The sequence below is a fragment of the Penicillium angulare genome, assembly GCF_028827245.1.
Source record: "Penicillium angulare strain IBT 27051 chromosome Unknown utg000011l_segment0_segment0, whole genome shotgun sequence".
Classification (NCBI taxonomy): Eukaryota; Fungi; Ascomycota; class Eurotiomycetes; order Eurotiales; family Aspergillaceae; genus Penicillium; species Penicillium angulare.
Genome location: NW_026623170.1, coordinates 1,112,401 through 1,135,121, shown reverse-complemented (window position 1 = coordinate 1,135,121; position 22,721 = coordinate 1,112,401). Strand labels below are relative to the sequence as shown.

General features: G+C 47.2%; 10 protein-coding genes across 10 annotated transcripts; 4 read left to right on the top strand and 6 right to left on the bottom strand.

The window, feature by feature from the left end:
* Positions 1–325: 325 nt before the first annotated feature.
* N7478_012579 (SAP18 family protein) lies at positions 326–1,162 on the top strand (the record flags this gene model as incomplete). The annotated part of the gene is made up of 1 exon (XM_056928793.1): positions 326–1,162. One exon carries the CDS (start codon positions 326–328, stop codon positions 1,160–1,162), a length of 837 nt encoding a protein of 278 aa, XP_056773351.1.
* A 555-nt stretch (positions 1,163–1,717) lies between these two features.
* N7478_012578 (uncharacterized protein) lies at positions 1,718–2,253 on the bottom strand (the record flags this gene model as incomplete). Its single annotated transcript, XM_056928792.1, has 4 exons — positions 1,718–1,771; positions 1,847–1,962; positions 2,141–2,176; positions 2,235–2,253. The coding sequence occupies 4 exons, from the start codon at positions 2,251–2,253 to the stop codon at positions 1,718–1,720; spliced, it is 225 nt and encodes a 74-aa protein (XP_056773350.1).
* Positions 2,254–3,186: 933 nt separating this feature from the next.
* On the top strand, positions 3,187–4,406 carry N7478_012577 (Enoyl-CoA hydratase AKT3-1; the record flags this gene model as incomplete). Its single annotated transcript, XM_056928791.1, has 4 exons — positions 3,187–3,500; positions 3,597–3,707; positions 3,991–4,123; positions 4,194–4,406. 4 exons carry the CDS (start codon positions 3,187–3,189, stop codon positions 4,404–4,406), a joined length of 771 nt encoding a protein of 256 aa, XP_056773349.1.
* A 591-nt stretch (positions 4,407–4,997) lies between these two features.
* N7478_012576 (FYVE zinc finger domain-containing protein) lies at positions 4,998–6,028 on the bottom strand (the record flags this gene model as incomplete). Its single annotated transcript, XM_056928790.1, has 2 exons — positions 4,998–5,399; positions 5,609–6,028. 2 exons carry the CDS (start codon positions 6,026–6,028, stop codon positions 4,998–5,000), a joined length of 822 nt encoding a protein of 273 aa, XP_056773348.1.
* Positions 6,029–8,502: 2,474 nt separating this feature from the next.
* N7478_012575 (2-hydroxyacid dehydrogenase) lies at positions 8,503–9,546 on the top strand (the record flags this gene model as incomplete). Its single annotated transcript, XM_056928789.1, has 1 exon — positions 8,503–9,546. One exon carries the CDS (start codon positions 8,503–8,505, stop codon positions 9,544–9,546), a length of 1,044 nt encoding a protein of 347 aa, XP_056773347.1.
* A 227-nt stretch (positions 9,547–9,773) lies between these two features.
* Positions 9,774–11,231, bottom strand: N7478_012574 (glycosyltransferase family 4 protein; the record flags this gene model as incomplete). The annotated part of the gene is made up of 1 exon (XM_056928788.1): positions 9,774–11,231. The coding sequence occupies one exon, from the start codon at positions 11,229–11,231 to the stop codon at positions 9,774–9,776; it is 1,458 nt and encodes a 485-aa protein (XP_056773346.1).
* Positions 11,232–11,889: 658 nt separating this feature from the next.
* On the top strand, positions 11,890–13,725 carry ugd1 (UDP-glucose dehydrogenase; the record flags this gene model as incomplete). The annotated part of the gene is made up of 3 exons (XM_056928787.1): positions 11,890–12,082; positions 12,134–12,555; positions 12,634–13,725. 3 exons carry the CDS (start codon positions 11,890–11,892, stop codon positions 13,723–13,725), a joined length of 1,707 nt encoding a protein of 568 aa, XP_056773345.1.
* Positions 13,726–14,385: 660 nt separating this feature from the next.
* Positions 14,386–14,960, bottom strand: N7478_012572 (conidial hydrophobin Hyp1/RodA; the record flags this gene model as incomplete). The annotated part of the gene is made up of 3 exons (XM_056928786.1): positions 14,386–14,442; positions 14,504–14,601; positions 14,660–14,960. 3 exons carry the CDS (start codon positions 14,958–14,960, stop codon positions 14,386–14,388), a joined length of 456 nt encoding a protein of 151 aa, XP_056773344.1.
* Positions 14,961–16,346: 1,386 nt separating this feature from the next.
* Positions 16,347–18,995, bottom strand: N7478_012571 (ferric reductase family protein; the record flags this gene model as incomplete). The annotated part of the gene is made up of 6 exons (XM_056928785.1): positions 16,347–17,316; positions 17,489–17,610; positions 17,678–17,730; positions 17,822–18,051; positions 18,117–18,464; positions 18,523–18,995. The coding sequence occupies 6 exons, from the start codon at positions 18,993–18,995 to the stop codon at positions 16,347–16,349; spliced, it is 2,196 nt and encodes a 731-aa protein (XP_056773343.1).
* Positions 18,996–19,641: 646 nt separating this feature from the next.
* N7478_012570 (uncharacterized protein) lies at positions 19,642–22,525 on the bottom strand (the record flags this gene model as incomplete). Its single annotated transcript, XM_056928784.1, has 10 exons — positions 19,642–19,707; positions 19,770–20,345; positions 20,400–20,467; positions 20,533–20,647; positions 20,710–21,042; positions 21,099–21,196; positions 21,482–21,684; positions 21,743–22,017; positions 22,087–22,385; positions 22,450–22,525. 10 exons carry the CDS (start codon positions 22,523–22,525, stop codon positions 19,642–19,644), a joined length of 2,109 nt encoding a protein of 702 aa, XP_056773342.1.
* Between the last annotated feature and the right edge of the window lie 196 nt (positions 22,526–22,721).

The following is a 22,721-nucleotide window of genomic DNA, read 5'->3' as shown; positions in this document are numbered from 1 at the left end:
AATAGAATCAGGGTGAATCGATCAGGGTGAATCGATCAGGGTGTCGAGTGGGTGTTGTGTTGTGTTGGGTTGGGAGAGAAGTTTGATTTTCGGGAAGAGAGACCAAGCTTTCTCCAACGCCGCATTAAGACTTCCATTGGCGCGCATTCTTTTCAACAGAACTTCCTTTACCACTCAACTACTCTCAATCCTTCCCAAATCACCACGAAAAAGAATCACATCAAGCTCCAAAACCACCGTCTCATTTCCAGCTTTGAATTTCCCGACCTCAAATATCAATTGTTACTGAGTCCACACGCGACATCGACATCTTCTCCCTGCCATAATGGCTACTACCTCACGAGAAGGCCCCAAAGCTGCCCCCATCAATCGCCAAACCACCACACCCTTCCACCTGAAGCTCTTCTACCGAGCCAACAATTTCCACCCTCTATCCGATTATCACATTACCCCTCCCCCACGCAATCGCGGCGGTGGACCAGCCAGCGGGCCAAATGCCGTTCGCGCAACCTCTCCTCCAGCGACAGCAACAGCTCTCCCACCGCATCTAGAAATATACACCTGGCAATCATGCACACTTCGAGAGCTCTCACAGCTTCTAACATCCGCACTGCCGTCATTACTACCCGATCCGCCCGTCGGAACTCGGCTTTGTTTCCGGCTAGTCTACGGCGATGCGCGCGGCGTAGTGATGGGGGGACCCGATGCGCGTGGCCGCTACTTGAGCAGAGATTTAGGAAGCGTCATTGTGGGACCGAGAGATAGTCCATACAGGACGGATAAAGATGCAGACAACCTGAGCGAAGAACGACCACGTGCTGGCCCACTTCGGTTCCAAGGCTCGGATGCAGACAAAGCCTTACAAGATGAGCGGTTTATCATTGGAGACTACGTTGAGTGTGCAATTCTAGCGCCGTTGGAGGATGGTTCAGTTGCACCGCCGCCGGCTCGTTCTGGTTCTGGCTCAGGGCCACCTCCAGCAATGGGTGGTGGTATGCGCGCATTCCGAGATAGTGGGTTCTCGCGGCCAGGTCGTGGTGGTAATCGTGGTGGAGATCGCGGAGAGCCTCCTCACGTTCCCATGGGAGAATGGAAAAGAGGCGAGAGGCTTCCTGAAGGGGGAGGGAGAGGGGGCCGCCGTCGAGGATGGGCTCCGTATTAGATGGATACTGAAAGACAAAAAATGATCAAGCATGCGATATAGCAAGGCCTGCATCATATCAAATGTGACTGGGGCTTTCGAGATATCTTCATTGGAGGCTTTGTAATATTAGCCTGTGGATGATTAATTTATGGAATGAGCAAAATAGCATTCATGAATGTCTTTTCTGAAACAAAGTAACATACATTAGGATCCAGGTAATGTAGCTCCTTTGTAGCAAACCTTTACTGAATTCCATATAGCCGGAAGTACATGAACTACATAATTGGCTCTAGGAACTCGTTACGCATCACTTCCAGACGCATGGACTCAACCCTCAAGTATAAAAATGTGAACAAAGAACAGAAGAAAATACATGCGGTATATGCTTGCAGTAAGGTACATAGCCCGGCCAATCAGGCACTGGGAGTTGACGAGAAAAAAAAAGCATTTTGCTTCAAAGCACCACTTCCATCATTCGACGGTCTCTCCGGGTAATAGACGAATACTTGTCAGTAGCCCGTTGTGATCATTGTAACCACCGTCGATTCAAAAACACATCATCTCAATATTTCTTTACCACTCAGAGATAGTATCTCCCTTACGCTTTCCACGAAGTTCGTACTTGCCCTGTAAAATGTTAAGTTTGCGTCCCTCGGAGTAGATGAATATGTTAATTAGGAAAGGTTCGCAGATTATTCATACCTCAGTGTTGTAGGCGACGTAGGTAAGGACACCGGGGATCAGACCCATGTAGATGAAGGACATCCAAGCATGGCGAGGGGTCCAGCGGAAGAACTTGTATCGGTTGGCATTGAGTTCTATGGTTGTCTGTCAGTTGATGATTGCATGTTTCCGGTCCGGGATTCGATGTATAGCAAGACAGGTTGATAGCGAGATCAATGTGACCACTTCCGCATGTCTTCCAGATATTTATCGCGGTAGCTCGCTGTATTTGCTTCAAATGGGGTGGGAGGATAGGGAATGAGGTTCATGTACCGTAGTATCTCTGGAGGGCCGGGTCAAGGATCAGGGCTGGAGTCAATTGGTCAGTATCGAGCTCTGTGTGGTTCAGGGGTCAGTTTCAACTCACACTTGCTAGGGCCAGCCATGATTGCGGGGGAACTTGAAGCGAGGGCACAGAAGCGGTACTCTCGTCGTTGAGGCGGATCGAGAGGAAGTGGAAGGTCACATGACCTTGATTGCATTATATCACGTGCACTCAATAGTGGAAGCAGAAAACATCACGATCATAACAATCCTTTGTATACAGATTCAAAGGGAAGCAAATTCTCTTGATTAATAATTGCAAACGCCTTTACGTATATACTATGACTTCAAAATCCCATACCCCCTAAACAACATTGGAGGTATCAGTTCGCAGTTTCGAGATGTTGGTGGGGAGGACCCACATAGTAGAAGACAGGAGCCAATAAAAGTGCCTCCATTACAGGGCCGCAGCACTTGAATGTATACAGCTCATGGCTTGAATAAGAAACAAATTCATCTTTACAACTCAGATAAGATGAACTTGCCTAAATTTCACGCTGATTTGCTTGGTTTATCTATGTGTACTGCTATGACTCCTAGATTTGGAAATTCCAAATTGGGAAGTCCTGCACTGCTTTTGAGAATTGAGATTTGAAGGGCCCAGATATATAATGTAGATGCACATGAGACTACTACTCCATTCCCAACTTGAAAGTCTCAAATAAAAAAAAACCAACTTGAAATTCGTACACAAGTATTTGCATGTATTCAATTAAGAACCCTATTTTCAAGAGATGATTCATATACACGACATAACTCATCTTTCATATGTTGCAACGTCCACCCGAGATGATCGCCGTGCAACCGAGGCACTGGCATACCGTGACTGCACACATCAATAGTGCATATGCGGGGGACGCAATGTGCTCAAGCCCCCGATTCAGTGGCTAGATCATATAGTCAGCACGAACTAGCCTCCAACTTGAAATACATGCCTAGTATACACTCCCATACAACCCGCCTCTCAACAAATCAACATAATGATATCGTCCACAATGACCTCCGCATCAATCGACCTCCCAGCCTCATACGAGAGTCTGAATCTAACACACATCAAAATAAGCCACCACCCCACCGGTACACAGGCAGTAACACCGGTAGTAATAATCACCTTGAACAGACCAGAGAAACACAATGCCTTCACACCCCAGATGGCAGATAGTCTTACAACAGCATACAAAATGATCCATATCGATCCACGCGTGAAAGTAGTCGTCCTCACCGGAGCAGGAAAGATGTTCTGCGCTGGATCAGATCTGGATGTTGGATTTGGGGATGGAAAAGGGAAAGCAGGTGACTTTCGAGATATGTAAGATATCTACCCAGATGAAGAACCTTGCACTTGAAGCAATCGGATCTACCTACATCCCCACTGACAGGTCCCTACTAACTTCCCAACTTAAAGCGGAGGACGAGTCGCACTCGCAATGCATAGATACCACAAACCCACCATTGCAGCGATGAATGGGTCTGCCGTTGGTGTAGGAATGACAATGACCCTACCAGCAGCTATACGGTAGATCCACATACTCAACCTCCCTACATCGCATCTCCCAACTAACACATTCTACCCAGTATATGTCACGAAAAAAGCAAATACGGCTTCGTATTCACGCGAAGAGGGCTAACCATCGAATCCTGCGCCTCATACTTCCTCCCACGCCTAATCGGATTCTCACGAGCAATGACTTTAATCACAACTGGCGAAATCTACCCTCCCACCTCAACCCATTTCGGCTCCCTCTTCACAGAAATACTGCCCGATGTAACCCAAATCCTCCCGTATAGCCTCTCTCTAGCCGAAAACATGGCAGAAAACGTCAGTCTGCTAGCATCTTCCATGAGCAGGGCTCTAATGTGGCAGTGTCCCGAGTCTCCCGAGGCGGCACATCTATTGGAGTCAAGAGTATTTCACCATATGATTGGACAACGGTATGTATGATCTACATGTAGTAGTTAGCGTGTTTGTTAGCTTTTAAGCAATCAATCAATAAGATTTGAGTGCCGAGAGAGTCAAACATGGCGAATGGCAAATGGCAAATTACTGACGTCACATAGAGACTACAAAGAGGGGGTGAATTCGTTTCTGGAGAAGCGGAGGCCTTGTTTTGAATCGGATCCTGCGGTGATGAGTTCACCTAATTATCCATGGTGGTCTGAGGTTGCGATCGCTCGAGAGCCGATGGCATCCTCGAACTCTAAGTCTAAGCTGTGATACCCGAGTCGGAGACCGGCTGTTTTAAGTGATATGTTTACAAGAAAGACTATCTATAAATCTTTTTATAGGACTAAGAGAGGAAATGGAAGTTTAAACGGATTGATAGATAATTCATTCCGGGAACATCAATCGATGTATCCCCCAGGCCATTTCATGCCCACGAGCTGCAGATCCGGCACTCAAATCAAAAGGAAAACGAAAAGAGATCGCCACTCGATAGAAATAGCTGGGTATCAAGAACGGAAAGCAGAAAACAGAAAACAGAAAACGCAAGAAGCGGCCACCACACAATGGAGTCGCTGCAAAAACAAGAAAAAGGGACGTCTAGTTGTCATGAGACCGCATAAGCAAATAAAGCTCATATCCCGAAACGCATAATGCCCTTGAATCCTCGGGCGCCGATAAAACTCCATATCTATGGTCGCAAATCATAAGCAATCATCTAAGGCGATGATAAAAAGGGGAAGAGAAAAAAAAGAGGTTGTAAGAAGTGAAAGCTTAGGCAAGACTCCGACCAGACCCGCTGAACGCAGTGAACCCAATGCATAGCGTAGGTATCACATATCACGTAGATCAGAACAGAACAGATTAGAAAGTGCTCCAGTTCCAGTCACGAGGAACACTGGCAGCAACATCAGGAGTCTGGCCCAGGTTAGCCTGGAGAGCGTTACGGCCAGACTCTTGACTGGCATCCATGTCCTCAGAGCGGGTTTCCTCATTGATGCTGCCGGTGTCGATGTTATTCTGGATCTTGTTCAGGCGGTCGGTGCGATTCTCTCCCCAGCGTTGGAAGGCGCTCCAGCACAAGTCGCATGCACGGGAAGGACCACCGTCGGGGTGGAAGCGTGCCTCTTGGTCAAGAGGAACAATGTGAGGAGTGTGCGAGGAGCAGAAAACATGACCACAGTGACGGCAGTGGTGACGGCGCAGGAAAAGACCAAAGGAAGAACGACAGGTAGGCGAGTCGCAGTTGGGAGAAGCAGAATCAGCCTGTAGAGCAGAAGAGGTTAGCACCAGTGTATTATGATGTGATGTGAGAAGTATTCGGTCGCGCAGGATGGATGATGTATTGTGCGCTCGTCATACCGAGGCGATGGCGTGCTCGCTCTCGACATTTTGACAGGCACAAACGCCATCCAGAACCATTCGCACCATTTATAAAAGAAGAGGGATCCCCCTGAGTACAAGATGCAACTTACTTTCCAGTGATCGCGAGTAGGCAACCCAGTAACCTCTCCCAGGTGTTCGGTCTTCATCCACTCATTTTTAGCGACCTTGCTAATTCCACTGGACCTGCTTTCCATAGTTGAACGACGGCTGATAGGCTCAGCAGCTTCTTCGCTCAAGCTATCTAGGGAACCATGTACGCTGCGAGGCGGGGTGATTGGGGATGATTTCTGGGGCCGTTCAGTGGGACGCAGGGCTGCAGGAACATAAAGCGGACCCTTGGGCGGGCGCAACTGGCGAGACTGAAGGGGTAGCTGGTGCAGCGAAGCGGTTGTGAGACGAGGAGAAGTAGGAGAATTATTGGACGGAGTAGTCGTATTTGAGTTGGTGGGTGAGGGGTGACCATACGCCGAGATCTGGTTGGTGGTCGGCGCCGTCATAACAGTAGCCATTTCGAAGATGTGAGGATAAGATGTGGGAATATTGGTGAGAGAATGTTGTTCGTCGAAGAAGGGGAGGGAAGACGAGGCGGTGGGAAGGTGAAAGGTGGGAAAGTGATTGAAGTAAATAAGAATAGGTCCGAAAGGGGGAGGAGAATGCTTAAGGGCGCGGTAAAAGGAGGCGAACTCGCATAGAAAGTGATGATGTCGAGGGGCACTCGTGTGCTTTCTGAGAGGCAAAGAATAAATGCGCGGTGAGTGGCCGAGATGGCGGTCACGGTGGGCCGCGGGAGAGCGTTAAGACTAGTCCTGACCCAACGGGGCAGGTAAGTGGAGATTTTGGAAAGGAAAAAAATGGAGATTTTGGAAATGGGTAAAAGCGATGAAGATGGAGAAGATCAGAGGGGGATTACTTTCAGCCAGACTTAAGAAGAGAAGGTCAGTGAGAGCGTCCGGACTATATAGGAGTCGGAGAGTCGTGGATGAGACCTGCGATTATAGTTTAGATCTGTTCGGAGTCCACACGGGGGTATATTCAAATTAAATAATTAATCTGGAGAGTAGCATCTTTGGATTTATCCAGAGAGTCACGGAGTTCTACTAGTCTATGCACACTACTACATTGTACATGCTCTATTTCGAGCTATGTGGCATCCGATACAGCTGTACATCCGGTACTTCCTATATCCCTCTCGAACACTATCTCATGCCGTACCTCTACCTCCGCTCACCGATATTCTCTTTTCTCCCTTCGAACGCCTCTTGACCGCTGATTCCCATAGATCAGATTGGATTGATCTCCCAGTCCAAATGAGAACCAGGCGCATTTGATTCTAATCATTTCATGCAGGTTCGCTCTTCTTTTAGTGATACGGAGGATAACCGACGACGCGCATGATGGGTTTCCGCATTCGAGGCTTCTTCCTGACTCTCCCCACTTGTAGGCTCCGCAACTCCGCGCAACGCCTACTCCACGGAACACTCCACTGCAGTACTGTACTTTGTTCGTCGACTCGAGTGCCATATGTACTTTGTATATAAATATTTATATATATGTCTAGTATCATTCTTATCTACCTGTAAACCCTTGCATCCAAACAGACCGAGTCTGTCTCTTTCCCTAATTATTCCTCATTTCCCTTTTCGGCCTTCTTTTTCATCTTTGTCCCGACTTTCGAGCTCAAAGTTTACTAGCGCCGTAGACCAGCCAATCACAAAGCAGGTGGCGTTTCTGGCTTATCGGACCATTCTGATTGGATAGCCGCCTACTCGGAGCCAAATGCCTTCAAATGTTCAAATTCTTATTAATATTCTTTGATTCTTAATTAGAGTATAGGATACGAGAGTATAATATAAGAACGTAACTACTCCGTACATCTAATTCACATTAAAAGCCTTAAGTCTTCAAAACTCTCGGTATTCCAATGATTCCTAGTGAGGAAGGAACCCCAAAATTGATCCGATGAACAGAATCCAGCCCACCAGAAATAGCAGGGGTCTTTTCCACCAATCAAACAGCAATGGTTTACTATTTCCAGTGGTCATCCTAAATGCGGCAATCCTCCAGAAAGATCCGATGTGCTTCGGTTCCCGTCCGAGCTTCCCAGCCTCTCACTCTATTGAATAGCCTAGTCTCGGTGGCTTTTGAGAATAATGTGCCCCGAAGGCAAATGAGTCTCAGATGGTCCGCCCCCAAGTCCAGTCCAAATTCCAAAGTCTCCTTCTCCAAATCCTTAATCCTAAATCCTTCCAATCCCTTACCTACTCCAAAAAAGTGGCGTTCATAACGATCTTCCGGTATGGCTTGGCGACAAAGGGAGACCGCGGACGGAGGGAACACCTTCCACCGACTCGGGGAACTATGGTACGATCTATACTATGTAGTATGATAACTACACCTCAATAGTACCAAGTAGGAATCGGGGAAAAAATATCCAAGGCTCTTAATATCAATGATAATATTCCACCAAATGTACTTTTTACCGCCAGGACTTCGGATCTGATTTCCAGCCTTACACGTCCATCCCAGATGATGATTGTTTACATTCACTACTAGTATGTGCATGGAACAAAAGTACCGTGGCCAACGCACGGTTCAAGAACTTGAATGATGCACTCCATACTTTGCCCCCCTTTCCCTTGAACCTCTCGATCGGATATCCGGGGAAACATCTCCATTATCCCCGTCTTCAACTGTTGGTAACAAGCACCACTACATCATGTATCTGAACACCAACACGGAGTTACTCCTCGCCGCTTGCAGCCATACAAATTACATGTATCCCGGGGAACGGAGAATAAATCCGACAACTCCCCACGTTACGCATCCAGAATCGGCCAAAATCCACATGTCGTCATGACTATAAGGTTAACAAGGGCCCAAGCGTAAAATGATACTGCACCTAGAGGACAAGCCATGCCCCGAACAGGTCGATCTGCAGCTCATTACCAAAAAGCCGGTGTAGCAAAAGTCGACGATCACAACCATGAAGCTAGCCGTGTTCAGCGCGAAATCCTACGATCGCATATACCTAGAAGAGGTACGGGCCGCTCAATTCGCAGAGCGGTGTAACATAGAGTATCACGCATTTGCGCTATCCGAAGAAACCGTCCCTCTAGCACACGACTGCGATGCCGTCTGCGTCTTTGTCAACGACACGCTGGACGGACGTGTTCTCCGTGCCCTCCATTCAAACGGCGTTCGAGCCATTCTCCTCCGTTGCGCAGGTTACAATCACGTCGATCTAGCGACTGCCGAAGAACTAGGCCTCTTCGTCGCGAATGTACCTGCCTATTCACCCGAAGCGGTAGCCGAGTTTGCGATCGCGTTAGTCCAAACCTTGAATCGCAAGACGCATCGCGCCTATAACCGCGTCCGGGAAGGAAACTTCAATATCGAAGGTCTCCTCGGAACGACATTACATGGTCAGACAGTTGGGATCGTGGGCGTTGGACGAATCGGGCTTGCAACAGCTCGGATCTTCCATGGATTTGGCTGTCGTCTTTTAGCCTATGATCCTTTTGCTGGAGACGAGTTCCGACAATACGGCACGCTAGTAGACCTGGATACCTTGTTACAGGAGAGCCACATAGTGAGTTTGCATTGTCCTTTGACAGAGGGCACCCGTCATCTCATCAATGAAACCACTCTACGAAAAATGCGACCCGGGGCGATGTTAGTCAACACGTCTCGCGGAGGATTAATTGATACGTCTTCCGTGATTCATGCACTGAAGACACGGCACTTGGGTGGGATCGCGATGGATGTCTATGAAGCCGAGGGAGAGTTATTCTACAATGATCACTCTGGAGAGATTATTGATGATGATGTTTTGATGCGTCTGATGACCTTCCCCAATGTTCTGATATGTGGACACCAGGGCTTCTTCACGCGCGAGGCACTGACGGAAATTGCTGGTGTTACTTTGTCGAATTTATCGGCTTTCATGGATGGTGTTTCTTGTCCAAACTCTCTAGTTACCGAGGGCCATATCTTGGTTCGCAAGGATACAGCTCCCGTGCGGTTGTAATCTAAACGTCAGGAAATTAATCAAATTGATTACTTCAAGTTATGAAGTTCAAATATTTTACTTACTATAATTACCTTACAGACCAATATATCATGGATCTTAAATTGGATCGTATCTCATTTCTACCGAGTCTGATATCCACATTTGAATCATGATGGTGCGAGAAATCGCGTTAATCGTAAACCAGATCCTCCATATCTCAAACACATGTATCATCGATCTCATCATCAATTCCGCACGGGACTAACATACTGAAACTGATTTTTAAATGTCTGCCACGCACGTGGAAGAAACCGATTCCCATGAACAATCAACGGAACCACAGCAATCAACCACATCCCATACACAATCCCAACAGCCAACACCAGCCTCACCTGCTCCATAGCCGATGCAATAATCCCAGGCCTCACCTGAACCCTCGGCGACATATGCGACTCCTGATCAGTACATGTCAAAGACTCAGCAATCTGCCACGCAGCCCGACAATTAATCTTCTCCCAGGTAGTATCATCTGCATACCGACGAGCCGCCACAGCAAGCTCCCGACGATAAGTATTATCCCCAGCCACCTTGCGTGTTAAATGAACAAACTGATCAAGATCATGAGGTGGGACAAGAAATCCAGTGTGACAATTGCGAATGATATCCGAAGGACCACCCTGATCACGAGCAATGACCGGGATCCCACTAGCCATAGCCTCAAGAACCACCAGCCCAAACGTCTCAGTGATAGAACAATGCAGAAAGAGATCAGCCGAGGCATAAGCGCGAGCGAGTGCCGAACCCGTGAGAAAGCCGGTAAATATCACATGGCGAAGTATACTGTCGAAAAGACGCTTGACTTTATTTTCGACAACGGGGTTACGATTGCCACCCACAATGAGCAACTTGAAGGGAACCTTCTCAGCAGCTAGACGAATAGCAACCTGAGAGAGAAACCCGAAGCCTTTCTCCGGAGCGATGCGACAAACACAAATAAGGATGATTTCTCCATTTGGTGCTATTTCTCGACGATAGGCATCATCTCGTTGATCTGACGAAAAGGCTTTGGTGTCTACACCACGACCCAACTGGAGCAGTCGATCCATCGGCGCTCCTGCATGTTCAAGGTAATTTTGAATAGCAGAACAAGGGTAGAAAATAGTATGGACAGCCCGTGAGCGAAAAAGAAAGCCCTGGACTACAGCCAGCAACCAGACACCAAACCGATCCAGCGGCGCAGGTAGCATGATCTCCGAATATGCTGAGAGATCCGTTTGAAAGTTAAGCAGTACCGGTGGTGGTGATCGCAACTGGCGAATCTGCAGCAACATCTGAAACCCCAAGGAAGCAGGACTTGCTAGATAGATGATGTCGGGTTTGAATGTTTGTCGATAGACGTCACCAATATGAAATGGATAAACCACAGTCAAGTCAGGATTATAAGGCAAAGCGCATCCTGGTAATCGTCGTTCCCAAGACTGGTTCACCTTGCTTGTATCTCCCTTGAATTGTGGTGCGACCAACATAAGGTCTACTCCATTCTCGCGCAAGTACTCAACCAAATTGCGAGTAGTGCGACTGACACCATTAACAGGACCCCACGATTCAGTGGCTAAAAGGATTTTCTTTCCATGTAGAATACTAGGAAAATCCTCACTTGTACCCTGAAAGGTTGAGGCAAGCAAGGGTTCAGATTCAATCATGATGGAAATCGAATAACCAGAATAACCACTGGCATTCTACTATTCCCCCTATTCTTGACGGAAAACCAAAACATGCTACGTTGGTTGCATATATAAGACATTTTCGTTAATCACGATGCAAAGTAAAGAGTCACGGGGTCCAACCTTGTTCAAGCTTGTAAACCTTGTTCCACACGTGCATTAATTAGCGGGTGAGGATTGCTTAATCAACTTAACGTGGTTGAGCCAGTCGCGTTCTTCTGTGTCCCGCGTGGCCCAACAACGACGAGTAAGAGGAATCAACAGGATGAAGAAACTCATGAATGCGACATTATTTCACGCTAGATAGCGGATGACTGACTATAATCTGGTGATTCACAGATGATCATTGATTACTATAATCTGGTGATTATGGTACTAAATTACTACCTATACCCAGGTACATGCTATACTATACTATAATTAATCCACCTCCACTACGCATAGACTCTTTACCCTTCACTCCATCGTGAAATAGTCTGAGTATCCTTATTTCGCCGATCTCCTGCATCTTCCCCCCTCTTCCCCTCCCCTCCCCTATCTCAATTCTAGAGAGATCCTGAATTATCTAAAATCACATTCCCTCCTCTCAACTTCTTCCCTCTCAGCACACCCATGAATCATGTGCGATGATATACCCATGGATGTCTTGTTCTCAGAGGGTAGCCTGTCCTCGACAGCTCCCACCAGCCCAAGCTCAAGTCCTCTATTTCGACCCTCCGAAATCGATGATCTGAAGCTGTCACAGTCACCGCAATCCAGAGAAACTCTCGAAGGATACCCTTACACTCATATAGTGGAGAATGTATGCGTCATGGGCGCAGGATACGTTGGTAAGTCCCATTGTTCACTTGAAGGATAACACAAATTTGACGTTTCAACAGGAGGTCCCACGGCCGCAGTATTAGCTCTCCACAACCCCAACGTGAGAGTGGAAGTACTGGATCGAGACCCTCGTCGGATTCAACAATGGAAATCACCGCATCTACCCGTACACGAACCAGGACTAGACGAACTAGTTCAGAGCGTTCGAGATGACACAGAGAATGGTAGCAAGTACTTGACTACACGCCAACCGAATTTGAGCTTCTCGTGCGATTCAGCCAGAGCCCTTGCAAAAGCCGATATAATCTTCATGGCGGTTAACACACCTACCAAGATGTTTGGAGTGGGTGCAGGCTGTGCTACAAATATGGCTGCATTCGACGGCGCCATGCGAGATGTAGCTGCCCATGCTAAGCCGGGAGCTATCATCGTGGAAAAGAGTACAGTCCCTGGTGGTACAGCAGATCGAGTGCGCAAAATGGTACAGTTTTATCCCTTGAATCTTTTCACCTCTTTCTTTTTCTCGTATCAACGACAGAATCTGACCATGCGTGTTTAGCTGGCCGCTCATCGTCCGGGTGTACCCTTCGAAGTACTCTCCAACCCAGAGTTTCTCGCTGAAGGCTCTGCAGTTCAAAATCTCACGGTGCCCGACCGTGTTTTGATCGGATCTGCGGCAACGCCTACAGGACGACAAGCAGCCCATATACTTGCAGGCCTATATGCAGCCTGGGTACCTACAGATCGTATCCTAGAAACCAACAGCTGGTCCTCCGAGCTGGCAAAACTGGTAGCCAACGCAATGCTCGCCCAGCGAATCAGCAGTATCAACTCCATCAGCGCGATCTGTGAACGAACCGGAGCCGACGTGGACCAGGTTGCCAAAGCCATTGGAATGGATGCACGCATAGGACCACAGTTCCTCAAAGCAGGACTAGGATTTGGAGGTTCATGTTTTCGAAAAGACATAGCCAGCCTAGCATATCTCGCCGAGTCACTCGGCCTAGACGATGTAGCCAGCTACTGGCGACAAGTGAACACGATGAACGAGCGACAACGCGACCGCTTCGCTCGAAAGGTCATCGACCGATTCGAAGGAAATCTAGTGGGACACAAATTAGCAATTCTCGGATTTGCATTCAAAAAGAACACCGGCGACACACGCGAGTCGCTAGCCGTGGAAGTAATCCGATCATTATTGGAAGAACGACCTGGCGAGATAGCCATCTTCGATCCCTACTGTCGGCCCGACGACATCATGCGTGAGCTAGAGATAGCATGTCCTGGTATTTCCGAAAGAGGCACGATAAAACTACACACTGATCCGCATTTGGCCTGCTCACAAGCTCATGCCGTGCTGGTAGTCACAGACTGTGATCAGTTCCGCAACACACCTGGAAAGAAACCGCGTTGGACCCACAATACTTCGGAGGCGACAGCTTCACAGACGTGTCCCTCTGATTGCACGGACTGCCGATCTCTATCTACCCGACCCACCACTAGCGAACCGATCGAGTGGCCTCGAATTGCATACAACATGGTGGAGCCCAAGTGGGTGTTTGATGGACGGGGTCTTTTGGACGTTGCCGAGTTGGAAAAATTGGGAGTTCGTGTGGATTCGGTGGGAAGACGAGCAACTTCCCCCAAATAACTTCTAGATCACATATCTCAGGGCTGGAAGAATACCATTCATCTTGCGATAGATACCCTTTCTTTTGTTTCTGATTATTTTCTTTACACCAAATTTGCCTTCTTGTTGTATATCCCTCTTTTCTTCTTTTCTTTCATTAATTTTTCCTTCACGATCTATCAAGATGAATATGCGATATTACTTTCTTGTCCTCATTTAAGGCGTCCTTATTGGTTTGTGGGGCATCTACATACATGCAGCTTCCTCGACCACCCTGCTATTCCTGAGAAATAGACCATGTGAATCATCTGAATGAATCGAACAACCATCCCAATATAATCCGAGAGGAGATTTCAAAGAAGATAATCGGATACGAGCGCATCATGTTATGATCATGATGTTGAATGAGAAAAGAATTATGATAACGTAGAACATGCAATATAAATTAATTAAGCTAAATACATAATTGTATGTAACCAACTCGGGTTTATGAACGAAATGGTAAAGAATGAATGACACAGTTGAAGCACCCAACTAGGAGATCCTAAGTTGGAAACACTGGAAGAAAAGCCCCTCTCTGACGGAAGCCACAGGTGCAGTATACATATATGTACCTCTTAAAATTGTATGTTCCTGCCCGAGATCATGTGAGATAATCTCGGTGATAAGCTCGTCAAATGCTTAGATGAGGGAGCCAAGGGCAACGCAGGGAATAGCGACACCGATGAGGTTGCCGTTCTATAAGGTAGATCGATTAGTTGATTGATTCAAGGGCAAAAGGAAAGAAAGAGAAACATACAGCATCGGACTTGGTGTCCTGGCAACAAGCAATGTTCTGCTTGCACTTCTGCTCAACGAGCTGATCGAGACCACCGCCAACAACGTTCAAGACAGGAACTAGAAAAGTATCAGTGAGTTGTGATTCTCATTCCAAGGGACTTGAAGACTATCATACCGTTGAGGCTGAGGTCGTTGCACTGGCCGAAGAGACCAAGACCACCAGAGCCAGCACCCAGAGCGGACTGAAGGACACCAGCCAAGGGCCCGTTAGCGTTGTTGGTGACATCCTTGGTGTAGGTAGCCTCGTTACAGCAGGAGACCTTAGCGTCGTTGCCGCACGTGTTCTGGGCCTGCTTCAGGGTGGTCTTGTTGCTGACAGGGTACTTGACCTTGTTACCACCAGTGTTTACATCACCAGGCTGGGGAAGGGCCACGACGGTGGCAGCGAAGAGAAGAGCGGCAGCGAAGAACTTCATTTTGACTGTGTTTGGATGCGTAAAGCGAAGAATTGAATCAAAGACAATGAGTGAATGAGAGAAGAGAGAGGTGCTTTTGCTTTCTGTAATAGAGAATGAGCTTGAGGATGATGAAAAGAATTATCCACAGGGAATCACATATGCTTTATACCTTTCTTTCTCATCGAAGTCGAGCTTTGTCCCCTAACACTCAGGTGTTTGCCAAGGTCTGCTTTCATTTTCGTACCCTTCTCCTGCAGCAAAAACGATGATCGTTCAGCCGTAAATTCCCCAAGTATCACACATCATAGACCCTGAGATCAATAGACTCAATAGCCCCGCCGGTGGCGCTGGGAGAATATTGTTTTCGAGTGGATATACGAGCATCAGGGTTGTCCTTGGCAAAGCGACCAGGCAACCTGGTGTAGGACATGGTCAACACGAACACCGACCCTGCATCTGCACCATACAATCACACTTGTTCCTGTCGATCATTGACTATAACAGGGACAAGGTTGTGGGAGACTGGTGCGTATTGGTCCCCGCAAGCCCGGGAGTGGAATGCGGGTTACACGGCCCGAGAGGCTATTGGCAATGGCTTGATGCTTTTGATGATGATCGGCTGTCGGCTGCAGGGGCTCTTCGTACTTTTGGTAGATTTGTGCTTTTTCCGGCGCTACTTATTTTTCTTTGTGATTGGTGAGTTCCAAGTTGGAGCGAACAGGGGAAACACGAGTGGCGTCTTAAGATTGGCGACGCTATTACTGGTTTCGTATAGTGGGAAGTGGACACATCAAATCCGGGGCGGGAGGATCACCCGTTGACGAACGAAAGACTCATTGAATTTGGAAAATTTGTTGAGAGTATGTAAATTGAAGTTATTTTAGTTCATTGGGATCATAAAATAATTCTAGTAAAGGGTTCATATGGTAGAGAACAAGATTTGTCGTAAATTGAGCCCGGTTTACTCATTCTTTGAACTTCGTATAAGCGATTTGGAATCAATAACTCCATGCAGGGTGATGCAGGAGCAGCCTACTGCATCATGCATAATTCGAAAATATCGTATCTATTACCGTCTATCATAGGTCGAAAAAGAGAATAAGCAATGAAAGTCGAGGTCCTTTTGATTAGTCGATCGACAAGTTGCTAGTAAGTCGCATAGACCTAAATCAGGTTTTTGAGTGATGTGAAGAAGTTGCAACGATGCTCTTTACCTCTTCAAGCGAGATTTTTTTGATTTCTGTTTGTCATGGATAGTTCGGTGAATTCAATGATGAGGGAAATTCAGGATCGCAAGCATATCCGATGCAGAATATTCACACGAGTATTTGTCAAATATGTTGGGCTGAAAGACCAAGCTCGTTCCGCCCTCAAGATTAGGAGGTTCGAGCTACACATTGACTTTTACCAAGCAAACGATTCTTCCACGTATTTGATAGAGCTGTGACCTTGTCGCATGGCTAAATGAGTGGCTGCTCGTGCTTCATCCGCCATACCGGCAGGTCCACAAACCAGAATCACCAATGAAACCCCAGCAGAAGAGGCATCGCTGGCACGACTCATGATGAGCGATTGCAGATGAGGTCGACCTAGTTTGATATCACATGCTGATTCATTCAAATCATCCGGTGAGCAGGTGAAAGCCCTTGTCGCATAGAAAGTGGCCTGGAAGTCTTGACGAGCCAATAGAGGTTGCAGCTCTCGATTGGCCACCTCATTAAGAAAACCGATTTGTCTTGCAGTCCAAACTAATTCAATATCACGGGTATAGGTCTTTTCCTTCGACGATTCTCCCCATTCATTTTTGGATCGCCGAATATGTTCTTGGAGATACGGAACGGCTGACGCAATCCCAGTTCCTCCCATGATCATCAACACTGACTCATAATTCCAAATCGGAAAGTGATGCCCATATGGCCCCTCGAGAAGAATTGTCGTCTCCACCGGCTGGACTTTTGATCGCAGACACTGTTGACGCAAATGTTGGGTCCAACCATTATACGGGCGGATCCAGAAGATTGCCTTCAGATTGGAGACTTCGCATTCTTTTTCACACTCTTCCGCGGGGAGAGGTTCGTCCGGTTGATTAATCGCATTGGATAAGAGCGGTTGTTGAGAGAGATCCAACGCGTCGGTCGCTTTGCCAGTCCTCGATGATCCTGTTGCGGATTCCACTTGAGATGACCAAGCACCAACGGTAAAAGGATGACTCTCCCAACCAGTCCAGCGAAAGGGTTGGTACAGGAAGAAATAATCTCCTGGAGAGGGACTGAGAAACGGAGTAGCTGGTAAGACTTCTAATCGGACCACATCTGTTGCCTCGTCGTAAGTCATCCGGGCGGAGGTGGCGCGGATTTTGTTAAGCCTAAAGATGCTGACATGAAGATTGCAATAGCATAACCGAACGACTCGCAAAAACCGGTCAAATACCCAGATCCCCACCGAGGGCCACAGATACTGCCAATATTCATGTCCCTCGAAAATAATTGTGTGACTTTTTCTGCGTCAGTTGCGGAGGACAGAATGACTAGTACGGACAGACTCACTAGAAACATCCGACAAGGGTGAGTATTGAGAGTAGGACGTGTACAATCAAAAATATTTCATAGGTGCCAGAGCGGATCCGATCGAGGGACGTTAAAAGTAGAAATACCATAACAAGGACACCCTGGTATTCATCATGTGAGCGTCAAGTTGCGTGATTAAAGATTGTCCCATGGGATGTGTAGCCTTACGAGTAGCCCCCAAACGATGTAAGTTTTGTTGAAAGCTCTCCACAGTTTGCCAGCTAAATTTAATCAAGATGAGGAAATTAGCATTTGACAAAATTACTGACTCGAAGCCCCATAACCCTTTGGATGAGAGGATTTCCAACTTACTTCTGTAGTAGATAATGAGATATAAGATGGTATGTGCTACCGCTTGAAGTGTTGCCACACGAGCTACATGGCGATGGAAAACGTTGAAGGTTGCAAAGCTCCAACCTGTTGCCCATATCAGAATGTTGTTGCGACCGCCGAAAAGCCATAATAGGGGAATATTTGCAAATGACATGATGCCAGTTCGGTCGGCCGAGTATCGGAGGATTTGACTAGGAATGTCTGGCCAGCTGTAGAGCATGTATGAGTAAGTGACCGCCAACTGCATAATAAAATGTGTTTCGCTTTGCCATACTAGATATTTCCTTCAAATGTTCGATATCCGACAAAACTCAACGTGATGCTGATGATCCAGAACCCGCTGACCGCAAGGGCCTCCGCTCGGTTTGAGAAGATGCACAGCAACACTTCACGACCTCGTGAGGTGAACGGAGGGGCAACAAGTAGATGAGTCTGTAGCCAACCCAAGGTGTCCCTTATCAGAGGAAGGCCGGTGTGCCACGATCCGGTTGGATTATATATTTGCGATTCAATTTCTCCCGCTCCGGTGTTGTGATCTCTCCGTTGATAGGTGGCCCAGCCACACAGACGGTACCCGATTGCGAGGACAATAAAAAACCCCCAATAAGCATAGCCGACAAATCTAGTGACAATATATCAGTAAAAAACACTCATAGGAGGTAGAATTGTGTGAAGCCTACCCAAATGCATGATGTGACCAAGTCTCGAATTGAAGCGCCTCGATGGTATTATATACCCGGTTGAAGTAAGACGCGGAAATCATGACCGGTGCATTCATCACATCGGACCTTGTTAATTCTGCATATTTCACGATGCGCATCCCCCGTATCGCATCTTCCGTCAAATTCCCCGCAACAGCTTCTCTAGGAAGTAGCTGGTGATGGCCAAACTCTTCACATTCCGCCGCCATCTGGGCCAAGCCAGCAACACGTTCTGTATCTCGGCAATATATCTCAGAAGCTGCATAAATCGATGTGACTTTCAGGGGATTTTGGCATCGTGTGTCGAACATTCCCTTGGCTGGGAGACCCGCGAAGGTGATATAATTATACGCCGAGTAGAGGGCAGTCACACAGCGCACATCGCCCGGCAACGAGGCGCCCCATGTACCCAAGGCACTCAGTGTGACCACTAGCCATTCGAGGCGCAACATAGTTGCGAGTGGAAGCCAGATGCCAGTCTGGAGAGCAACGTGGATGAGGAGAAATGACGAAGGCCGATGATCGCTTGCCCAGCCTTGACCCACTTAATCATCCAAAGAAAAATTAAATGTCCGAACAGAACCATCGGAATCAACATTCTGGAAGAGCCCGAAGTGGATAATCTTAATTCCCTGATATTAACGCCGTTTGTTTTACTTTCCTAACAAATTAGATATCTCATAAACCCTCAAATTATTATGGAATCAGTATAAGCTCTAGATGTCCTCGTCACCGTTGAATCGGACCCTGAACACGTGCCCATCTTATCAGATTGATAAGTCTGCACGTGATCGGATCAGCGGAAGTCGCCAAAAAGGGTAAATGGATCTGGCTGTTCTAAGAAGCGGGATCATTCGCTATGATAGACTCGGAATAGTAGAATCCGCCAAGACGTAGATGTTTGTATATAATAATTGTTAATTAGCTAGCGACACTCGGGGATCTCCCACTGTCTAATATAAAATCGAAACAAAAACACAAGCATGGCACTAACACTATAATCCACCTAATAAAGCTGCGAGCGTATATAAATAGTATTCAAGTTGTTGATCTCCTTGGAAGAAAGAATACGTAAGCCTTGGTTGGCTTTGCTTCCAATCACACGCCAAACTTGCCCCCTTCAGGGATTGCGAGATATGCGCAGCTCTTATAGTCGCAGGTATCCTACATTATTGCGTTAGCACCATGTTTTAAACCGCTACATGCTCCCAACTGATATGACATACCTTGTAGACTTTAGTTCCCCACCACGAGAAATGCTTACTCGCACCGGTGAAAAAAACCGTAAGGAAGATTAAAACACCTGCGACGCCGACCGAGGAATCGAGAGCAGAGCTCAACACAAAGTTATACTTACTCCACCAGGCAAATGCTCTCTTGCGGACGATCCATCCAAAAGTGAGTCCGATCACCGCCCAGCTGCCGTAATTCATGCCAGTTGCAGGAGGTAGGTAGTTCAAGCCTCCCAAGAACAAGGGAATGTGGACCTTCTTCCACATAGAATTCGGGTAACGACGGCTGAGGTAATACACTGGAATGGGCAGTATTGCGCCGATGATGAAGAAATACAGCAGGGCAGAATATCCGATGTGGTTCGAAAAGAATCTGCGAGGGCCGATTGCACCCCAGATCAGCGAAGTGTTGAAGTGTGTCGTGGAGTATGGGCAACTGAAGCCGTTGGAAGCGGCGCTAGTGCAAACTCCGGAGATGTTATCGAGAGACCAATTGAGAACTCCGACCGAGGAGAGTGTTCCCATAACCATGCCGACACATTGAACTAAGAATAGTTGTCTTTGAGGGATCTTCCTGGCAGTTAGCGATTCTGATCAGACGGGGTCTGAAGAGACAGTTCTTACATGGCAATAATAGGCGAGCTTCATGTCCTGAGCAAAGTACAATCCCTTGATCGTAGTAATGTACCCGACTGGATTTATTGTTAGTATCATTCAAACTTGTTTTGAAGCCGACAAGGGTGACTGGGAGACTTACTGTCAAAGAACCAGATGTTTGCAAGAACCTTTCCAGGGAACACGAAGCCTGCAACAATCCGACAGAAAATATCAATGTTAATTTTCAGATTGGAGGTGGCATAGACAATGGCCAGCTGAAAAACCTGTATCAGTAAAACTGAACGGAAGAACAGAACTGAGGATATCGGGTACCAACCGGAGGATAGAAAACCAAAGCGACGACGATAGCAAGCAAGACCCCATACCACCTCAATTCGACATCCCAGTATTCAACTGAGAAGATGGCCAAAAAGAGTGCCACTGCACATACAATCAGGTACCACCAGACAGGAACTTCTTTTGCACCGGTCTCATCGTTTTGAACAGTGCTAGTTCGGCCAGGCAAAGATCCCTTCAGTAACTGGACGATTCGTCTAGCGGCATCTGCCATAAAATGACGATGTTCAAGGAATGACCAGACAAGAAGCGCACTGAGAGTGGCGAAAGAAAGACCCATCATGTTCAATCCGTAGACAATGGGCATGTATACCTATTTTATCAAAATAAGCTTCATAGGACTCAGCTTGTCCCGTCTGGAGAACTCACCGGAGAATAGTTAAGGTATTTTTGGACATCCAACTTGTATCCAGTGGCAGAGTTGACAATTTTCTTTGCCGAATAAGTCTTTCCGGCATTGTCAAACACTGTTCATGGCAAGTTAATACCAGTTGAATAAAAGACTGAACGGATTCGGATGGAACAATACCTTTCGAGCTTTGGAATGGAAGATAGCCAGTATTCCACAAATTTGTGTAATAGCAGATTGTGGCCACTATCCATATCCAAAACACCAGCGAGATAAAAACGTTCAAAATGGCCCATGATGGAATGAGCAACGGCGAGCCGACATAAGACACCTGACTCCCTGAATGTGAATGAATGTGAGCAAGTGAGAACATGAGAGTACATGCGTAGAGAGAACAACATACAGTCAAAAGTAATTGGCAGGAGACCCATGCCCGAAGTCATTCCAAACAACTGGTTCACCACTTTATTCTTTGGAGCGATCCAGCATGGAAAGCTGAAGGTGCTAAGGGCGGGGAAAATGAAGTCTGGAAACCAATACCAGCAGAATGATGCGGTTCCTGCAATGGCAAAGAAAGCGAAACGAGAAATCTTCCACGTGTTGAAGCTGTCTCTGAATCAGCAAAGACTCCCTGCAACGGATAGAAGATGAAAAGTGACCATACCTGGACTGAACCTGATCTTGACCGACGTTGTGCAAGGTAGTGGTCAGAGCTGTGACGCTCAAGACTCCGGGCCAAATAAGATCCTTCGGCACAACAACGATGCTCCGGAAAAGACCAGCTAGACAGAACCCGATAAGGAATGTAGCCAGAGTGATCAAAATCTGAAATCCCCAGCCAGCTCGATAACCATAAAACATTTGTTGCTCAGTCAGCACATCAGCACCTAGACGAACGTATACACTGAGATTCGACATGATATAAATCAAAACGTGTTCCTAATCGGAAAAAGGCTGGTCAGCTTAAAGTTGGGAAAGACAGGCAGATATTTCGAATGCAAGACTTACCTTGGTATTGAATGGCCCTGGATTCAGACTGAACGACCAAGATCCCAGCGGAACAGACCAGTCTGGAATGACCTTCTCCCAAAGTTTACCCAGGGGGTAGGCCAGCAGAAGCACCACCGAGGCGGATATTGTGATTGAGGGCGTGCGGAGAGTGTAGAGGGTATTCAACCCACTCACGACGAGACAGAAGACAATTCCGATCATCCACATTCGCAAGGTGAGAACCGGCTCAGTAGGGTCATTTTCTCCTAGGCCAATGCCAGCTGCCCTGAGGACTTCGATCTGGGACTCGGTTTCCGCTGCAGAATTGTCAACACTGAGTGCCTAAACTCTAATTGGAGTGAATGAAAACCTCAAGCTTACCACGGTCACTCTCGTCACTCTTTGACGAGTGCTGAATAACTTTCTCATCGTATTCTGGGCTCTTTTCGTCGGCCATGGTTGCGAGGTTGTGTTGGAGGGAAAATAGATGGAAGAGATGGAAATGGGGGTTCGGATCAGATAAATGTGCGACATCAGATAAGATCCGGTCATCGGTACCATCCAGGTACCACGGTACAACCCTTGTTTTTTTGGTCTATGATGCCGGTCTTCGGATCTGTTCTTTTTCCTATTTCTGTTTCTGATCAGTGTAT